This window comes from Megalobrama amblycephala, linkage group LG14 (genome assembly GCF_018812025.1).
Source record: "Megalobrama amblycephala isolate DHTTF-2021 linkage group LG14, ASM1881202v1, whole genome shotgun sequence".
Classification (NCBI taxonomy): domain Eukaryota; kingdom Metazoa; phylum Chordata; class Actinopteri; order Cypriniformes; family Xenocyprididae; genus Megalobrama; species Megalobrama amblycephala.
In genome coordinates this window covers 12,364,637-12,384,291 of record NC_063057.1, presented here as the reverse complement: position 1 = coordinate 12,384,291, position 19,655 = coordinate 12,364,637, and the positions used below count along the sequence as shown (strand labels likewise).

General features: G+C 38.8%; 2 protein-coding genes across 4 annotated transcripts in view; one reads left to right on the top strand and one right to left on the bottom strand.

The window, feature by feature from the left end:
• The window catches only part of irf5 (interferon regulatory factor 5), a 9,826-nt gene extending 8,359 nt beyond the window's left edge, over positions 1–1,467 (top strand). For both annotated transcript variants that reach the window (XM_048155027.1, XM_048155026.1), the window contains exon 10: positions 418–1,467. In XM_048155027.1, coding sequence (XP_048010984.1) covers positions 418–606 — 189 coding nt within the window. In that variant the 3' untranslated portion in view covers positions 607–1,467. The remainder of the gene's footprint in view (positions 1–417) is intronic.
• Positions 1,370–19,655, bottom strand: tnpo3 (transportin 3). Of its 2 annotated transcripts, none has more exons than XM_048155020.1 (23): positions 19,389–19,655; positions 17,785–17,985; positions 17,471–17,544; positions 16,130–16,286; positions 15,009–15,152; positions 14,741–14,916; positions 11,687–11,825; positions 11,462–11,608; positions 11,205–11,312; positions 10,950–11,041; positions 9,690–9,829; positions 9,408–9,599; positions 9,164–9,255; positions 9,005–9,081; positions 5,357–5,429; positions 5,129–5,269; positions 4,920–5,036; positions 4,404–4,498; positions 4,106–4,262; positions 3,851–4,018; positions 3,173–3,285; positions 2,487–2,579; positions 1,370–2,197 (listed from the first exon to the last, which is right to left on the bottom strand). In XM_048155020.1, the coding sequence occupies exons 1-22, from the start codon at positions 19,506–19,508 to the stop codon at positions 2,519–2,521; spliced, it is 2,784 nt and encodes a 927-aa protein (XP_048010977.1). In that variant the 5' UTR covers positions 19,509–19,655; the 3' UTR covers positions 1,370–2,197; positions 2,487–2,518. The 2 variants fall into 2 exon arrangements, with proteins under 2 accessions (XP_048010977.1, XP_048010978.1); XM_048155021.1 differs by having other exon boundaries at positions 5,369–5,429.

Below are 19,655 nucleotides of genomic sequence, written 5' to 3'. Positions count from 1 at the left end.
TTCAAAACAATACAAGTGACACGTCTTGTGTTATTCAATAGTCTTTGGTTGTAAGCAATGACATACGGATTTGTATTTACAATATAGCATAGTGAACAGGTGTTTCCCTTGATATATGTTGCCATACAGTTGTGTAGCCAATCAGCATCCAGAGCCAGAGCTGTTTTAGAATTTTACGTTCTTCAAACCTTGCAATTGCTAAATTGTATTAATATTGACGTGTAGCATTGTATTCACAATTTAGCAAAGCTATAACTATTTAAGCCAACATCAACATTGCCATAGCCATTACTAAAGTGACTTTTAGCCAATCAACATCCAGAACTAGAGCTATATTGTATAATTCAACAATTGTTACACCTAGCATAGACTGCTTTATCAAAAAAACTGAAAGTTTATGCTGTCATTTTTTTCTAGGTTGTTCCCGTTGTTGCAAGAATCCTTACAGAGATGTTTTCAGGGGAGCTTTCATGGTCTACAGACAGCATTCGTTTGCAGATCTCCAACCCTGACTTGAAAGACCAGACAGTGGAGCAGTTCAAAGAGCTCCATAGACTGTTGCAGAGTCAAAACGCACACTCCACCTGGCCTCAAAACATCCACTAACTGAAAGAGGAACCCATTTTTCCATCACCAACACAATCTTGTTAATTCCCTGCTCAAAATTGGAGGTCCTTTCAGCACATTTGAACACTGGACTATGTAGGTGCCCTCACCACTGCCTTACTGAAAACATTTCCATTGGAGACCAGGCCTTCTGACATTTTTTCCCCCAATTTTTTTTTCTTCTATGTAAACTTGTCTTTTAAAATGTTAGATTTCAATAAATACCATTGCAGTATTTTAAATGGTTGCTGGCATGATCATGTTACCACTATATGATTCATCCCATGAACGTTTAGTGCTCTGTAACTCTGACTCTGTTAAACCCTTAAATAAGCTGCATCACTCATATATCACTCATCAAGACTCATATTTCATGCAAGTTCCTTGCAAACATTACGGGAGCAGGCGGATAACATCTGCTGACCTCATCCTATAGGGTCCGTGCCAGTAACATGAACCTGTCGGACTTGAACGAATATGACTACGTACTTGACTACATAATGTTCATTCAGCAAATGGGATGCGGGAGGGGTGACCTGAGGGTTTACACGTGCAATTGTGAGAAACACATGATTGTAGGGCCTTAGACAATAGAAGAGGGTTCAATTTACTCTGTGACTCAGAAAACGAGACCTAAAGGACCCATGTAACTTTCTTAAAATGAAACCTGGTCAAACAGGTTCTGAGAGCTCCAGAAAGCGTGTAAATCAGTTCTAAATCAACACACAAGTGCATCCGAAATGATACTCGAGACAAAGATTAGTTTGTTCCTCACAATGTTGGTTTTATTTCGAACAATCGACCGAACACGCTCCTAAGATGATCTCGGAGTCTCTTGAGATATGCCAACATAGTGAAAGAGCAAAAAAAAAAAAAAACACCTGCCAGTCAGTCCCCTCCATAAATTTACAGCATAACCTGTACGGATAAAATTCCAGCCAACTTTAAAAAGATCAAGGGTGACGCCAACTCTCCCAAGATTCTCCCTTTGCAAATGTCCCACAGGCGCAGGCTGCTGCTGTGACAATCTTTAGTTTGGTAATCATTTTTATGGCACTGGCAGCAAAGCCATATCTTGATCTCTAAACACACATCCATGAAAATAAATCTCCATTTTGTTTTTAAAAACGTACAAGTCTTTTTTTAACGATGCATTATGATTTGCAACCAGGCACATCCTTATTTGTTGATGGTTTTTTTTTGTTTGTTTTTTGTTTTTTGATGGATCCCCAAAAATCCGACTGATGCAGACGTTGAAATGGGTGTATGCTTTTCAATGTCCATTCGATGGCCCACCCCCTCTCAAGACGCTGATGTCCCTTCCGAAATTCCCCTCTCTCGCTGCAGCTGGCATCAGTGTGCTTGGAGGGGTAAAAGGGAGGGATGGGGCTGCGGTCTTGAGACACCCACAAGGCAATTTGCTTTTCCTGAAACCCTGCCACTCCATAGCTCCAATCCAATTGGTTGGCTTTCCCATGGTGCCAAGTCCCACAAATCCTTCATGCAAGAGTTCCCTTTAGTTTATCAACAGTGGTCATCATGGCTCCCTTTGCCACTTCCTCCAAATGTTAGCAAAACAAAAAAATCTGACCTGCAGAGTAAAAAAAAGAGAATTTTATAATAACTTTATAATTTACAGGGATCCCACAACTCTAACCAATGAATTAATTTTTTTTTATGACTATGGCTTGTGGTTGTGGTATGGATTATGGTTGGATTTGAGGGAAAAAAAGTGATCATTTAAAATAATTACAAACATAAGAATGAGGAAAAAAGATAAAGCATCTTATTTAAATTAATTGATTTAATTATTTACATTAATTCAAATAATTTAATTTCCTGAAAAAAATTCCAAATTTTGTTTAATATGCTTCTCTCACCTGGTCTTGCAGCATCAGCAGGTAAAAGACAGCTATCGGTACAGCCTTGTAAACTCTCTTATCGCCCAACAAACCTGTTTACATTCCTCTGCACTGGGATGACAGATTGATAGATAGAATGAAAAACAGAACAAATTAGCATCAATTTTCAACAAACTACTTAACAATAAGTTGGCCTATTATTACTAATCAGTCAGAGATCAATTTCCAAACACGCCGACAGGATGGGCGAGCGGCGCAACGGCACTGCATCAGTCTGGCGTGGTTTGGACTTTCCACTCAAGGCTATGACTCATTCTGCACTGTCAGAATATGTATTTGGCATCGGTGCATGACACCATGTTGGGAGGCTCCTCGTTTCTCAGGTCAAGACTTGCTTTAGTATGAGATACTTCACCCTCTTGGAGGACTGGTTATGGGTACTTGTTTAGGCTTGTCATGCCGATCTAACCACAGGGAAAACTGGACGTGCACCAGCTTGCAATACCTCAAAAGACAAATGCTGCCTGTAATCTGCACTGATAAGCACTATTTTACTTTTTATTGTGGATAAAAGCACTTTTAATTAGGGAACAGGTTGATTTCTTTCGGGAGTGTAAGGACATTATAATGAAATTATCCTAATGCTGTTGCTGTTAACAGCCTTCTTTGAAGGCTCAGGTGACGGCAGGCACAGACAAACTCACCTCGTGACCTGCTTATGGAAGTCCGTGAGCTGCTTGTGTGTGACGGTTACAGCGCCTCCTGCCGTTTCTTTTGGAAGACCCTTCAGTGCGGTTTCCAGCCAGCGACAAAACGTCTAAACATACAACAAGTAGAAAAACATCTTGTAGTTTTCACAACATTAAAAATAAAATAAAATGAAAAGGAAATTTAGGAATACAAAATAAGATCAAATAAATACATTTAAAAAAATGCAATTCGGCCTCAAATTTTATTCTGCATATTGAGAAAAACACTGATAAATTGTAAATTAGACTGCAAAAAAGATCTAAATATAATAGATGAGGATAAATAGATGAGATTAGTAGAAAATAGATAAATTAAGACATTAAATTAAGATAAAATAAATTTTAAAAATGCAATTCAGCCACAAATTTTATTCTGGGTGTTGAGAAAAATGCTGATAAATTGTAAATTATAAAGCATTAAAATGTAAATAACATATATATATATATATATATATATATTAAAAAAAGCAGCTTATTTTAATAATAACAAAAATTAATAAAAGACCTCATGTCTGCTTGAATGCAACGCAAGTTGCTTTACATAAAAGCGTCTGCCAAATGCATACGTGTTAATATAAATCTGTATTTGAATGACGTTTAAGAAGTGGTGCGTGTTCAAGGTTGAAAACATACCGGCCGATCAAAGACCATGATTTCCCAGAGTACCTCCGCCACGTCAGGCAGAGTGTAAGGCGGCAGGCAGAAACAGCAGGTGTTGATCAGCTGAGTCACTAGCTGCTGCCCATGCTGCTCCATCGCCTGGCCAATCAGACGCTTCCGCACCTCAAAATCATCCTCATGCTGAAAGAGAGGAAAATCAGTTATATGCAATGAATGAACAGGAACGACAATGTGCATACACGGGCTTTCGTTTAGTGCGCCACTTACGTCATTGGAGACCCCCGTGTGAATAAGGTCTCTGATGAACTTCATAACGCTGCAGTTGGCATCTCGATGGTCCAGGGTGGTGGCAGCGATGGCACACTGGATGATGTGGACGATAATAGTGCTGCTCAGCAACGTGACCGGACTGCGCTGGACAAACCTGAAATTATGAAGAAAAATAGGTGCATATCTTAATGTATGTTCTTTTGGTGTGGCAAGTCACTTATTTTGTGCTTGTTTTATCATTTCAGGTTGTTTTTCTAAAACTGCTGGAGAATTAAAAAAAACACAGAACTGGTACCTTGTGGCGAGTCTAAAAAGATCATCCACTGTGTCCGGGTGATTGCGCAGTCCATTAGGCTGCTCTAACAGCTGGAAGGTCGGCATACAGAGCGCCTGCAAGGGTGAGAGATATAGCCACTGATCAGTAACACTTAGTTCATAATCATCATCACAAGATTCAAATGAAATCACTTTGTATGGGGATCAAAGACACAAGAGTTTCCAAGATAAAAATCTATTATTTATAAAGATTTCCTTATAAAAATCTATTTTTAAAACATGAGCCAACAATGTACTCTCTGTATTAATGTTTCATATGGTTTTGATATTGTACTTGAGAGATATTTAGTGGTAAGTCGTAACCTCACAATGTCATAAAAAGGTATACATTTCCTATATATTGGTTACACATAAAAGTTTCACTTTACATGTTGGTCACACGGCCCCTCACTGCTGCAATGTGGACCACACAAAGTCCAAAGTCTAACTACAGAGACTATAAGTTGTTAGACTGGAGAATGTTTGCGTGTGTTACCTGTAGCATATCCAAAAGGCCTTGTCTACATCCTTCCTCCATGCCATACTCATCCACTAGAATACTGCCCAGGTACAGGAAACAGGAGTGAGGGTACACCTGGTACACACTCACCATCTAAAAACACAAACACACACCTTTTTAGAGCTCTATATTCCAAAAACACAGATACAGATCAGATGAAGTCCATTTTTAGAGCACAAACATACCTGAGTAACGAGTGGCTGTAATAGGGAAGCAGAGCCTTTGCCAACACAACGCACTGCAAACCTCAGGCAGCGGCAACAGCGCTCCACTATCCGGTTATCACCCTGATGGGCGTTCAACGTCTCTGACAACACCGGCCAGATCTATAACAAATGAACATAGATGTTTAGAAACAAACTAATTTGCGGACAGAGTAAATTTCTGTAAATTTGAAATACTGTCAAACTCACATTTAAACATACCTCTTGTATGACTTTCTGGCAAGGGTGTGTCTGTCCATTCTCTACTATAGGGTTTGTGTGTCTAATGGAGAAAAAATAAACATTTTAGAAAAGAAAACAAAATCAGCAGCACTTTAACAAAAAAAAACAACATGAAATGGTTTTCACAACACATTTAACATCTTTAATATGATCTTTTCTCGGAGAAAAAGAATATTTCGAATTTTTATTCATTAATGCTAATCAAAGACTTTACAACATCCATGCACGGATAAATTGTGCAAACTAAGAGCGAGAAAATATTGTGCAGAATTCAGATATTTAATAGCTTTTGACATGTACAATTTAAATTTACCAATTATTTGCAACAAGGACAAATTCTACATGCGAACTTAACATTTTCTGAAGGTTTAAAGCAGGGGTCGAGGTCCTGGAGGGCCATTGTCTTGCAGAGTTTAGCTCCAACCCTAATTAAACACACCTGAAACTAATCAAGGTCTTCAGGATTATTAAAGTTACAGGCAGATGAGTGTTTTTTTTCAGGGTTGGAGCTAAACTCGGCAGGACAATGGCCCTCCAGGATAAATGTTCCCCACCTCTAGTTTAAAGCCATGATACAAGGATTATTTTCATATGTTTTAACACCATGACAGCTCCTATGGCTATTTGCGTGGCAAAATCCAGGTTTAAATAATAATAATAATAATAATAATAATAATAAATAATAAATAATAAAGAAATAATAAATAAATTAAAACAAAAACAACAAACAAACAGTCAATCAATCAAACAAATAATTAATAAATAGAAAACCAAGACAAAAACAAACAAATAATCACTCAATCAATAACAAAAAAACAAACAAACAAATCCATTTATATATAATTAAAGGTGCCCTAGAATCAAAAATTGAATTTATATTGGCATAGTTAAATAACAAGAGTTCAGTACATGGAAAAGACATACATTGAGTTTCAAACCCCATTGCTTCCTCCTTATATAAATCTCATTTGTTTAAAAGACTTCCGGAAAACACGCGGATCTCAACATAACACCGACTGTTACGTAATAGTCGGGATCATTAATATGTATGACCCCAATATTTGCATATATGCCAGCCCATGTTCAAGGCATTACACAAGGAAAGGCAGTATTAACATCTGGATCTGTGCACAGACAAGGTAAGCCAGCAAGAACAACAGCGAAAAATGGCAGATGGAGCAACAATAACTGACATGATCCATGATAGCATGATATTTTTAGTGATATTTGTAAATTGTCTTTCTAAATGTTTCATTAGCATGTTGCTAATGTACTGTTAAATGTGGTTAAAGTTACCATCGTTTCTTACTGTATTCACGGAGACAAGAGAGCCATCGCTATTTTCATTTTTAAACATGTGCAGTCTGTATAATTCATAAACACAACTTCATTCTTTATAAATCTCTCCAACAGTGTAGAATTAGCCGTTAGCCACAGAGCATAGCCTCAAATTCACTCAGAATAAAACTTTAACATCCAAATAAATACTTTACTCACATAATTCGAAGCATGCATACAGCATGCATGACGAACATCTTGTAAAGATCCATTTGAGGGTTATATTAGCTGTGTGTACTTTGTAAATGCATTGTAATATAGTCGAGAGCTCGTGTGGCAGGGAGCATGCGATTTAAAGGGGCGGCGCTGCCAAAATCAGTGTATAGTTAATGATGCCCCAAAATAGGCAGTTAAAAAAATTAATTAAAAAAAATCTATGGGGTATTTTGAGCTGAAACTTCACAGACACATTCAGGAGACACCTTAGACTTATATTACATCTTGTGAAAAAGCATTCTTGGGCACCTTTAATAGATTAAACCAATAAAAACCCTTCCTGGAAAGATTTTAAAATCTTTTTCAAGAATGTTATCGGGGGAAAAAAATGATTTTCTCAGAGCCCATCCACAAGGAGACGCGTTTAGCTGTAAACAACAATTTTGTATCGTATCTGTGTTTTGTCCAGACGGATCTTGCATTTTGGGAGCCTGAAACCGCTATTTTGTGAAACCAGAATGGATAAATCTGAAAACGACACCCTTGCGTTTTCATGTGTACAGCCAATCTGTATATTTTGTGAAACGATAAAGGTCATTACCCCACGTCTCGACTAGGGATGTCCAGATCCGATCACGTGATCGGAAATCGGGCCCGATCACGTGGTTTCAGACTCGATCGGAATCGGACGTTACCTCCCGATCAGGACTCGGATATATATGTATTAGGGGTGCAACGGTTCTCAGTAAAAAATCGAACCCTACGGTTCTCCACTTACAGTTAGGTACGCACTTGCACCGCGGTCCATCTCGAATGACGACGCATCTATTGGTTAATATGGCTTGTTTAAAATAGCAACGTGGAAAACAGACAGACAGAGTTCAGATAATGTATGTTTCAGTCGATGGATGCGCAAAACGTTACAACAACGATAATCAGAAAGCGTGGACAAAACAGTCACTCTTTGTAAACTGTTAACTGCGAGTGCCCTATGCTCTAATGTCCAGTCATTTACGCCACCATCACCCGGGTGTTGATACAGGTGAGACCTGAACAGCACACGTTGCTGTCTGTGTTTAAACGAACTCATTTAAGCCTTGCTGATTTAACCCTTCAAGAACAAGACGCGAAAGAGAACTCGCACGCGCTGTGAGAAGATTTGTGTGCACTCATCCGAAGCGCGCACACGCTTATTTCAGTCAGCGCGCAAATACTGAGTTCTCTTTCAAGTCTTGCGCTTCAGCGGACAAATTCATACAAAAATTATGTCAACATGCCCGTCTTAGCGAGTATCCTAGCAAACATAGTCGGTTATGTCTTAAGTGAACGTATATTAGTCGAGAAAGACAGCGCATGTGTAACAGTATATGTACTGGATCGTGCATGTCTTATAGGGAAAAAAAACTATTCCTGCTGCCTGTTTTTAATGTTAAATCAAACAACAAATAAAGAAATCACTCACTGCTCTTGACTGAATAGTTTTTGTAACTTCAATAATGATTAATCTTTATTTATTTTATACAGTAAAGATAATATGCAGTGATATTTTATATTTGATTACTTTATCCATTTTCTGTACGTGAAAACGATTGTTAGATTCCTGAAAAACCTGAAAAGCACTGTTCCTGGATCTGTTTTTTTTCGCTCTTCTTTATTCTTTTTCATGTATTATAGAAGTATCGGATAGATACTCAAAATCAAATGACTCGGACTCGAGGGCAAAAAACCTGATCGGGACATCCCTAGTCTCGACCCTAGTCAGACAACGCTATGTCATGTAACAACAACAGCAGATTACATGCTTGTGTTCATGCCGCAGAAGCTACTGAGCCTATCAGCTTTACTAAAGTAAAGCTTTATTTCGAAGCTTTACTCAAGTTTGTATACAGCGCACAAGGTTTATGCGCATACTCCAAGCATTCTCCATTATTAGTGCATCTCTATGGCAGAATTACAGAGGTTTCGTGTGTACGCAGATATTCCTTGAGAAGAAAGAGAAGATAGGATAGGAAAAGCTGGATATGGCCTCAGAGGACTAGAAATAGTCACAGCCCAACAAAATGTTTTACAGACTCTAAGCTCTGGCATAAAGCGCAATGGTGGTGATGGTGAATGTCTAACCTGAAGATAACAGCCAGCCTGTCCAGCCACACGGTGGGGTCTGATGATTTCCCACTGCTGGAGTCCTGAGCCAGTAGCTGGATAGAAAGACAACACATTACTTTATTGAGTTAAACACAGACAGAAGACATACAGACCAAACAGTCATGAGCATCTAACCTTCTTCAGTGCCATGACCTGAACTGCACACAGATCGTTCAGACACTCCGCAATCTTCTCCAGGGGGAGTCGGGCCAACACCAGCGCTGTGCCTGAAGCAAACCAATCACACCACTTAAACCAAACCAGCCATACAACAAGGGCATGACTAAGATCAACAGAAAAGTGTTGAACGCTACTTTAATGTGAACCGTGTAAAACACCAGCTAACAAACCATCAAAGATCAACAAACGTGTACCACACCTTTCAGCAGGCCAACGGCAGCATCCGTTGACAGGGCAAATGAGTCGAGAGCGCGGGCGATGTCCAGCAGGCCCTGGAAGTGCTGCGCCATGTGGTCTCGACACACCGAGCAGATGTTGTGAATGGCTTTAGCTGCCGCAGAGGCCAACGGCTTCTCCCGTAAACCCTTCATCAGGAAGTTCAAAACAGGATCTGCCAACCCAATATATGCGTCATGAATACACAGAGAGAAACAAAACATCCTGCAGGTGAAGATAAACCAGACTCTTTTGTGACAGTCACCTAGCATGCAAGGGTTCCGGTCGATCACTTCACTCATTTCTCCGACCAGCTCAATGCTGGTGTAGCGGACAGCAAGATGGACCGTCTCGGGAAGCAATACTATCTGCTCCAGCACCTCCGTTAGGGTGGGATTATTCTCACTAGGGACCAGCAGAGGGAGACATTTTAGCGTTACAAACATTAAGCTTCATGTAATACAGAATCCCCAGTTTGAAAAAGTGTTTTGGACAAATGACTAAGGCTGAAAAATACAGATTTCATGATTAATTGCTAGGGGTGTGACAAGACGCTTAGTTCACGACACAAGATTGGGTTCAAGAAAATGAGACAGTATTTTTAAGAAATCCTCAATGACAAAATTCATGAGTGGAAAAGCAGTCTGCAGGTGCATTTTGAAACATTCGCTTACGATTTTGCGATCACACGTACTGGGAGTGGCAGTGCTGAGCGCGAATTCTACAAGATTTATCTTACATTCTACATGATTTATGCAATCTACAAGATTTATTTTAACATTTTCTGTTACACAACAAATCCTCAGCCACGGTCTTGTCAGTCATCTCGCCTTACTCTCGTCACGTGATCAGTGAACTGTAATTCCTGCTGCACTCACGCTGGATAAGCAGAGCAGACATTTTAAATGGTTTACAATTGAAACAACAGTTATACCACTGAATTAAATGATTTTTATTTCTATAAATAAAAGCAAAACAACAGTGGAGGCAGTGCTACGGTGGTGGGCACCGCAAAGTAATGTAAATGTAGCGATGGCATATCCTATGCTAATTTCACTCTCACGGTCCGTCATGGCGATATCGAGAGACAGCTTTTGACCTCGACGAGAAATCTCGTCACATTTTAATATTGCGAGATCTCGTGGCACGATTTGCTAAATAGAACCTGCTCATAAGAATCTAAGGAACAGTTCTTTGAATCAAGATCTAAATGAATCAGAAAATCTCTTTCAATACCCAGCCATACAATTGACAAGAATTTATTTTATTATTTGTAACTTCAGCATCAAAATTATATTCATGGCAAAATAATAAAAAAAATACAATAATCATCCTTCCTTTTACAAAAGACAAAGTTAAAGATTTTGTCATTTATAAGATTACAAAAAATGTTGGTAATATTTTAAGCCTTAAAACACAGGACAATAAGATATTAAATGTATCTAATATGCAAATATATTACTCAAATTTTATGCCACGAACAAGAAAATGAAGCTGCTGTGTCATGACTGAAAGTGATACTCACGGATCGACACTCTTAGCAATGGAAGCCATGATAAACAGAACAGCCTCAGTTACTTCCCATGGGGGATTTCCCTCCTTCAGAGTTGAATACAGCTGATGAGAGGACACAAAATGTTTATAAAAAGAATATTTAACTTAGGTTGAATATTCACTCTCGTTTCTCGGTAAACCACGCTAAATTCTAAAAATCACTTTGGGTTCTGTACCTCAAATCAATTTCACTTCATGTTTCTATTCTTGAAACTATAAATTCTACCTGTGAGAAACACTCCATGGAGCCGACTAGGAAAATCACATCCTTCACAAGATCAGACACTCTCATCCTGAACTCCCCAAAATCATCCGTGTCCTCAGGGACTCCCTCCTGTACAGGAATCACAAAATAAGAGATGAAGAAAAAAAGCTGGAAATCGTGAACCTCATTTTTATTGCACATACTAGAAGCCATCATTTAATGATTTGAGTTTCCCGTGAAGAAGCAAGAGAGACAAGTGGAAAGGGAAGAATGCTCACATGATCTGGGTCAAGTTGGCAGTGGCGGGCGAGGCTGTGAAGTAGCCTCTGTATGAACGGCCTGAACACTCTGTGCAGTGCTGGATCATTCATTTTATAAAGATGCTCTCCCAGACGGTACCAGAAGTTGAACGAGATCTCAACCACCTGATGAAGGACAGATATACATGCTCACTTGTCATTATGGGTGCAGATGATTAACTACGTGTCAGCCTTCACACTCACCTCATACTGGGGATGTCCGGCACAAATAAGCAGCAACTCCAAGGTACGTAGATCTCCCATGCCCTGGCCAGGAGTCCTTACTGTCATCTCCAAAAATGTCTCACACAATTCAGTGAAGATCCGGCAGTAATTTAGCACCCTGTAGTGGAAAAATGCAAGCAAGATCCAAAACCATCCCAAAACCTAGTAATCTTCCTACTTCAGGAGCATGAATATGCTGCTTTTAAAATTACCTTATTTTGGCCAAATTATAAGGCTTAGTGAGGTTTCTTTCACTGAGAAGGAAAGCCATTTACATTGCGTTTAAATGAAAAAAAATCCATTATGGCGGAAACAGCAAGTAAAAATGCATCCATCCATAATAGAAGTAATCCATACGGATCCAGGGGGTTAATAAAGGCCTTCTGAAGCAAAGCAATGGATTTTTGTAGGAAAAATAAAAAATTTTTTAAACTTTATTAACAATAATTACTAGCTTTCGGCAAACGGCTGTACGCATCGATTTGCGGCAGAAGAGTATCCTCTGACCTGACGCACGATGTAATGATGAACGTGGAAGCGCAGAGAATAGAGCAAAACAAAACAGCAGTCACGAATTAGAAGTCTAAAACGATCATTTTTAAAGAGAAACGTCAAAGGATTTCGATATAAGAGAAGAGGAGCTTGAGTTTGTTGCACAACTCTATTTGTTTGAACCGCAAGAGCTTTCAATACTCCTACATCCTGCGTCATACATCGTGTCAGGGGGTTACTCATTTGGCGCAAGTCATCTTGTGCAGTATGTATACAGTCGTCCGCTGGAAGCTAGTTATTTGAATTTATTGTTTTAAATATGGATATTTGTCTTACAAAAACACATCACTTCGCTTCAGAAACCCTTTATTAAACCCCTGGAGCTGTATGGATTACTTTTATTAAGGATGGATGCAGTTTTTTTTGGCTTCAAATATGCCTGATTGTGACTGTCTGAAAGAAGATAGTCATAGCAAAATGCTAATATAAAACTATTGAAATCAATTGAAAGTTAAACTCCCATTTAAGGAATTTCCCAATTTGAGATTTGAGCATGTCAACATGCTAATGTTAAACTACATTTAAAAAAATAAATAAATAATTTGTGAGTCAACAGTTTAAAGTATTGCGCAACTTTTAGCATAGCAACCTATTAATGTCAAACTATATTCAAATCAATTCAGTAGAGTGCTCCATTTAGTAAAATGCTAACATCAACTATTGAAACCAATTGTGAGTTGAGTCTCCCGTAGGCTTTGTGTGACAAACACCATTTGTTTTAGCTATTCGTTTAAAGTACAGTCCAAAAGTTTGGAACCATTAAGATTTTTAATGTTTTTAAAAGAAGTTTCGTCTGCTCACCAAGGCTACATTTATTTAATTAAAAATACAGTAAAAACAGTAATATTGTGAAATATTATTACAATTTAAAATAACTGTGTACTATTTAAATATATTTGACAAAGTAATTTATTCCTGTGATCAAAGCTGAATTTTCAGCATCGTTACTCCAGTCTTCAGTGTCACATGATCCTTCAGAAATCATTCTAATATGCTGATTTGCTGCTCAAACATTTATGATTATTTTCAATGTTGAAAACAGTTGTGTACTTTTTTTTTTTTTCAGGATTCCTTGATGAATAGAAAGTTCAAAAGAACAGCATTTATCTGAAATACAAAGCTTCTGTAGCATTATACACTACCGTTCAAAAGTTTGGGGTCAGTAAGAATTTTTATTTTTATTTTTTTGGAAAGAAATTAATACTTTTATTCAGCAAGGATGCATTAAATCAATCAAAAGTGGCAGTAAAGACATTTATAATGTTACAAAAGATTCGATTTCAGATAAACACTGTTCTTTTGAACTTTCTATTCATCAAATAATCCTGAAAAAAAATATTGTACACAAATATTTTGTACAATTGTACACATTAAATGTTTCTTGAGCAGCAGATCAGCATATTAGAATGTTTTCTGAAGGATCATGTGACACTGAAGACTGGAGTAATGATGCTGAAAATTCAGCTTTGCCATCACAGGAATAAATTACTTTGTGAAATATATTCAAATAGAAAACAGTTATTTTAAATTGTAATAATATTTCACAATATTGATGTTTTTTACTGTATTTTTAATTAAATAAATGTAGCCTTGGTGAGCAGACGAAACTTCTTTTAAAAACATTAAAAATCTTAGTGGTTCCAAACTTTTGGACTGTACTGTACATCGTTTCAACTGTCACTTATGATCCCATGTGACAAGCAGCATGCAGCTCACTGGGTATGGGAACAGAGCCATAAGGGGCTTTCACACCAGGTAGTTCTAGGAACTAGCCACCAAGGTGGTTCCCCAACAACTAAAATTTCCTCCAGGGCCATTTTCCTGGTTGCATTTGCACCGCCAGGAGGAACTCTGAAGTGACGTAAGCCGCACAGCACTCCTATTTTCCTTTAGTTTATGATCCGTTTAACAGTCCTGTATAATATGTTATTAGATAGAACTGTTATACCAAGAAAGTAGACGGTATATGTAAAAGTATTTACGTTTGCCATGTGGTCAATGCCCAATGTCGCTAACTGAGCAGAAGTACATAATCATGTTTTGCTTGGTCCAACGTTGCATTGGATCTTCTTCATAGCGTCAAGGTTGAGAGGTCCATCTGTCACCGTTTTCCATGTTTGTAGAGCTAGTTTGTGGAGTAAATATATAGGCTATAATCTGTGTTTACACAGCTTCTTTAAAAATGGTGGGTGCAGGTGTTTCGCGTGTGTTTGGCCAATCAGCGTACACTTACGTCACTGACAGTTCCTTTAGTGCTGGGTTAGACCCTACTCTGAAGTAGGAGCTAATTTAGTTCCCCCAAAAGGAGTTCCTAGAACTAAAATCGTTTCTAGTTCCTGTGGTGCAGACACAAGGCAAAAAGCGGGTACTTCCACCAATAGTTCTAGGAACTATGAAAAGGTTCCTCAGGTGCAAAAGCCCCTATTGTGTTAGAGGTCTTCACAAACTCCATACATTGATCATAAACAATGCCACACTTACTTGTCGAGGTCCTCTCGGGCTACGGCCATGTGGTAGGCTGTTTCTAAGGTGAGGACTCCCTGGAAGAGCTGCATGGCCAGGGGCATGTTTATGGCCACGTTCTCAATCGCATACAGCGCTGAACACACGCAGTCTGATGCCGCCTCGTGCAGGTTTGTAGACGTCTCATCCCTCTGCTGCAATGAAAAGGGTAAAATAAAAACAGATTTTTAAAGATAAGTGAAAGGGAGAAAGGAAGTGAACATCTGATCGTATATGCTGATCTCACCAGCACTTGGAAGAGAATCATAAGCAGTTGATTGTTGGCCATGAAGTTGTTGTCCAGCACTCCTAAATTAAACCAGCTCCCCAAACATCGGAACACCTTGATAAGCATCTTCTCAGTGTGTCCGGACTTCTCCGCACATGTCACCTGATCATGGAAAAGCAACAACAATAGCCAAGCTCAGTTTAGAATCAAAAACTATTTATTTAAATGTTTAGGCAAAGTCTAAACCACAAAAATGATTTGCATGGATGGAATGATAGCACAGAACAAAGGTTGGGCTTTATTAAGGGTTAAGAAAGCAAAAGCAACATATGATGGGCCTACAAAATAAGAGATGTGTTTTTATGCCTTGCAAAATACACTTTGTGAATTCTGCTGATATAAATTAAATAAGGTAAATCTATCTGGCAGACTTAGATGATGTCCAAATTACAAGAGTGAACTTGATAGCTTTTTTTAAACCATATAATTTTTTAGCAAAAATAAATAAAAATATTATAGTCACCATGGAGTTATATTAAAGCTCTAAAATGTATTAATGTATTACTGCAAATTAGGGCTGGGCGATATATCGCATGCGATTGTCACGCGCATTTCGTCAGTAAAGCCGGTTCCCTGATTGCCGCTAAATCGCCATCACCTGCTTTCAGATGGAGCGGCATTTAATAGACAGAGCCGTGGATCACTGATAAGCCACACAATATCGCGTTCATTATCGAAGGCGATTCATCTGCGATATGAATGCAATATTGCGTGGCTTATCAGTGATCTACGGCTCTGGCTATTAAATGCCGCTCCATCTGAAAGCAGGTGATGGCGATTTAGCGGCAATCAGGGAACCGGCTTTACTGACGAAATGCGTGTGACAATCGCATGAGATATATCGCCCAGCCCTACTGCAAATTTAAAAAAAAAATTTGCTGTAAATAATTTTTGAAAAGACATGTTAATAAAAAGTAAATAGTAAATAGTTGAGCCCTGCATTTTGCTGACAGCATAATATGGTGGTGATTCAAGCCTCTTGCATCAGCACCACTAGGCTATGAACAGACAGGTTAGGCATCTTGTTTATGTTGGAAAGTGGGCAATAAATGATAGAATAGATAGAATAATGTCTGCACCAGAAGAGTGACCACTGTGGTAGAGTAGTAGGCCAGATCTTCAATGATCTCTGTCCGTCGATTGGCTCCGATCCTCAGAGAGCGGCTATGCACCTCCTCCGGCAGTACCGTGAGTATTTCAATCAGGAAAGGCATGGAGGACACATCATTACTGTATCTGGAAGGAGCAAAATCAAGCGTTGGGTAGATGATAAAATTTCAAGATGTGACAATGGACAACTATTTTAAAGCAGAATTCTTTTAGAATTATTACACAAATACTGTTTTTGTCTGAGACCATATGGAATAATTGTGTTTCAGTGTAGGGTTGCACCAGCCGTTCGTAAGTTCTTAGTTAAATTGGAAAGTCCACACTAGAGGCTTAGTAACTACTAGCTACTAACTTTTTTCGGTTGCACCATTTGTTCTTAAGGCAGAACGTAGCTAGTAGGTCGTAAGCTCTCCGTAATGTAATGCGTAGTCGCATAATATGACGTTTACCCTCAATATTCCAATAGCAGCTTTCAAATACGCCTGTAGAAGTTGTTGAAATGTCGTGAATTTCAATTTATCCTATAACTTTTTTAGTAAAAATAAGTTTCCAATAAATACAATACTACTTAATCATGAATAATTTTAAATTTTTTAATTTTTTTTTTTTTTTTTTTTCATTTTAAAAATTTTAAATATAAATAACGAAAACGAAATGAATAAGAATCAATAAATAAATAATGATATAAAAACAAACAAACAAGAAATTAAATTTATGACAACACAGAATGATGGGACCAATGCACATAGCAGCATGCTGTTTAGGAAGGGTTTGTGTTAAAAAGGTGCTAACAAAGTAATCTTTTCACATAATGTTCTCTCTCTTAAAATGTAAGCGAGTGTAAATGTCAGTATTATCATATATGTCTAAAAATTTAAAGTTTGTCAGGTAAAACAAGAGCTTACTGATGCAGTCTGCCATTTTAGTCCAACCATTACTCTTGATCGGAGGCTTCCGTAAATATTTAGTTTATACATAGTTACTCTTCAGCTAAGTTTAATGGTGCAACGCAAAAATATTTAGTAGTGCTTAAGTTGTAACTTGGTGCCCATTTACATCAAAACTAAACTACATTGTAATTTACGCATAGATGGTGCAACCGGCCTCAGTTGATTACAACTGGTGCTATTTAGGTAGTTTTGCAGCAAAGCAACCCTAATTCCGACTCACTTTCAGTATATGGCGGGGGAAAGCAACATAACATCCATTCTGGTGTGAACTATTCCTTTAATATCACTCATAAACACAGCCACAGACAAGAAACCTATCAATAAAATGTAAATGAGAGAAAGTCTGTAGAAGATTCTTACTTCTCTATGAGGGTGTGAACACAGCCTTTCCACGAGGCCATCTGAAGAGCCAGATCTGCGATTGCCAATGCAAGCTGGGAGAGAAAATGACATTAGAACACCAGCGGCACTTTCTTAACAGCTCTCAATATGTAACACTGCAGTGTGGTGGCGATGGACGGTCCCTCTCTACACCTCACACAGCATGTTCAATATACCATCATTAACGGCAGATGTTTGAGGTCATCAGCAGCACTGACTTACATTTTAATTCAGTGATCACAGGACACAAATCATGTATGTTTAGTGCATACGACCGACAGATGGGATGTTACCTGTGTGACGATGATGGGAGACAGGTCTTTGAGGTTCTGGATGTGAGACAGGAGCGAATCTCTCAGTGCGGTGTGGGTCTCTGGGGGAAGCTCGTAGAACGAAGTCTGGATCTTCATCTTCATCGTCTGGGCTGCAAAGTAACACGATTCCACATCCTGCTTCAGCTGCAGGAGCTGATCCGAGATCTCCCACGCGTACATCTGCAAGGTTCAGTGCAGAAAAAACAACTTCAAGGAGGAGGTGGCAATAACATCAGATGATTTGTCCATTATGAGATGATAGCCACTCTCATCAAAGCATAATTTCTGTTTTTGGATATGTTTTATGACTAAATAGCGCTAAAAACAATTCCTTCATATCAGTAGCCTTAAATAAACTGTATTAACTCATTTCAATTATATATATATTCAGCATTATATTAGCCACCCCACTCTCTAGTTATTACTATCGACCACTGAATATCAAGTCGGACCAGTTGCCTTTTGCATAAGTAAAGCAAAACTTGAACATCAGATGTGTCACAACAAGATAAATATTACTCATGCAAATCAATTGAAACATCAGGAACCAGGAACTTGTGTGTAACATTATAATGCACAACCTGAAGAGACAGATCGTCTCAGTGAGTGAGGAGCAGGACAATCAACTTAAATGTCAAGGTGAAGCCATGCAATTCATAATACTGATGCCATATTGTGCCACACATTGATTCTTATTGAATTTACTGCATTCAGCAGTAGGACAAATTATGGGGTAATAATACAATATTGTGTCACTTTCTTCTGCAAAATGCAACATATGCTTTGCAAAATCTCACCCATTGGTTTGTGGTTTATAATTTTAACACCTTCTATTTCTCACAGTTTGCTGAAGCGGAACTCAATCAAGAACCAGTAACCCAAAGCAGAAAGGGTGAAATGGCAAACTAATGGCATTTAATGCTGGCATAAATGCATATACACTAGAATTACAATCACAGTATTGATGTTATAACTGTAATATTTAAACTATATCTTGTAATGCCCAGAAATGCACTAGAATAGATTCAGCCTAGTTTGATTTCAACATACCCTGCCAGTAAACCGTGTTTTGGAACATGGTACCGGGTTTTTTTAGCTGGCCCAAGATGGTAAAACATCTTGGAACAGCAAAAATCAACTACTAGTTGTTCATTCAGGTTTATAAGGTGGTCAAGCTGGTTTTTCGGAATATGGTCAACCAGCTAATGCCCAGCAACAAACTCGTTCCCATGTTACAAAACACAACTACCAGCTTTCTAACGAGGCAGTCAAGGTGATAAACCCGATTTGCGCAAGTTATTATGATTACATGAACTATTTCCGCAAAACTTGTTGCTTAAATCCACTTATAACTCGACCATCAAACCACAGACAAGCTAGATGGATTTAGCAATGGATACAAATAAACCCCCACAACAGCCCAAACACATGTGACCACCTCCACTTCCCAACACAGCAGATGTTGATGCTTTAAAAATCTGCATTGCGGCCTACATGGACACCGTTTTAAATGAATAGCATATTGTAAGTGTTAATTAGTGAGTGACGGTGCTGTGGCGCAGTAGGCCCGCTAATGAACGCACCGATCTCTGCAGCTCTCCCAGCCAGACCGAGGCGCGCTCCTTGCCGGCAGGGTCCGGGTCGTGATACAGCGCCTGCACGGCCTGGTAAACCAGCGGCAGGGTAGGTTTCCCGCCTTCCATGGCGCTCTTCTGTTTCTAGATGATGTAGATATGGAATAAATGACACGGCTTGCGCTTCTCGGAAGGTTGTAGACGCGCAGGTTTACTGTTTATTCGGCCCTCGCGTTCTCCGATCTGGCCGCCATCTCAAGCAGACACAGGGCGCTC

Coding starts and splice junctions, on each gene's coding strand:
- tnpo3 (XM_048155020.1), bottom strand. CDS start 19,508: ATGGAAGGCGGGAAACCTACCCTGCCGCTGGTTTACCAGGCCGTGCAG. Junction 17,545..17,784: donor CTCCCATCATCGTCACACAG/GTAACATCCCAT, acceptor TTTCTCTCCCAG/CTTGCATTGGCAATCGCAGA. Junction 16,287..17,470: donor GTTCACACCCTCATAGAGAA/GTAAGAATCTTC, acceptor TGCTCCTTCCAG/ATACAGTAATGATGTGTCCT.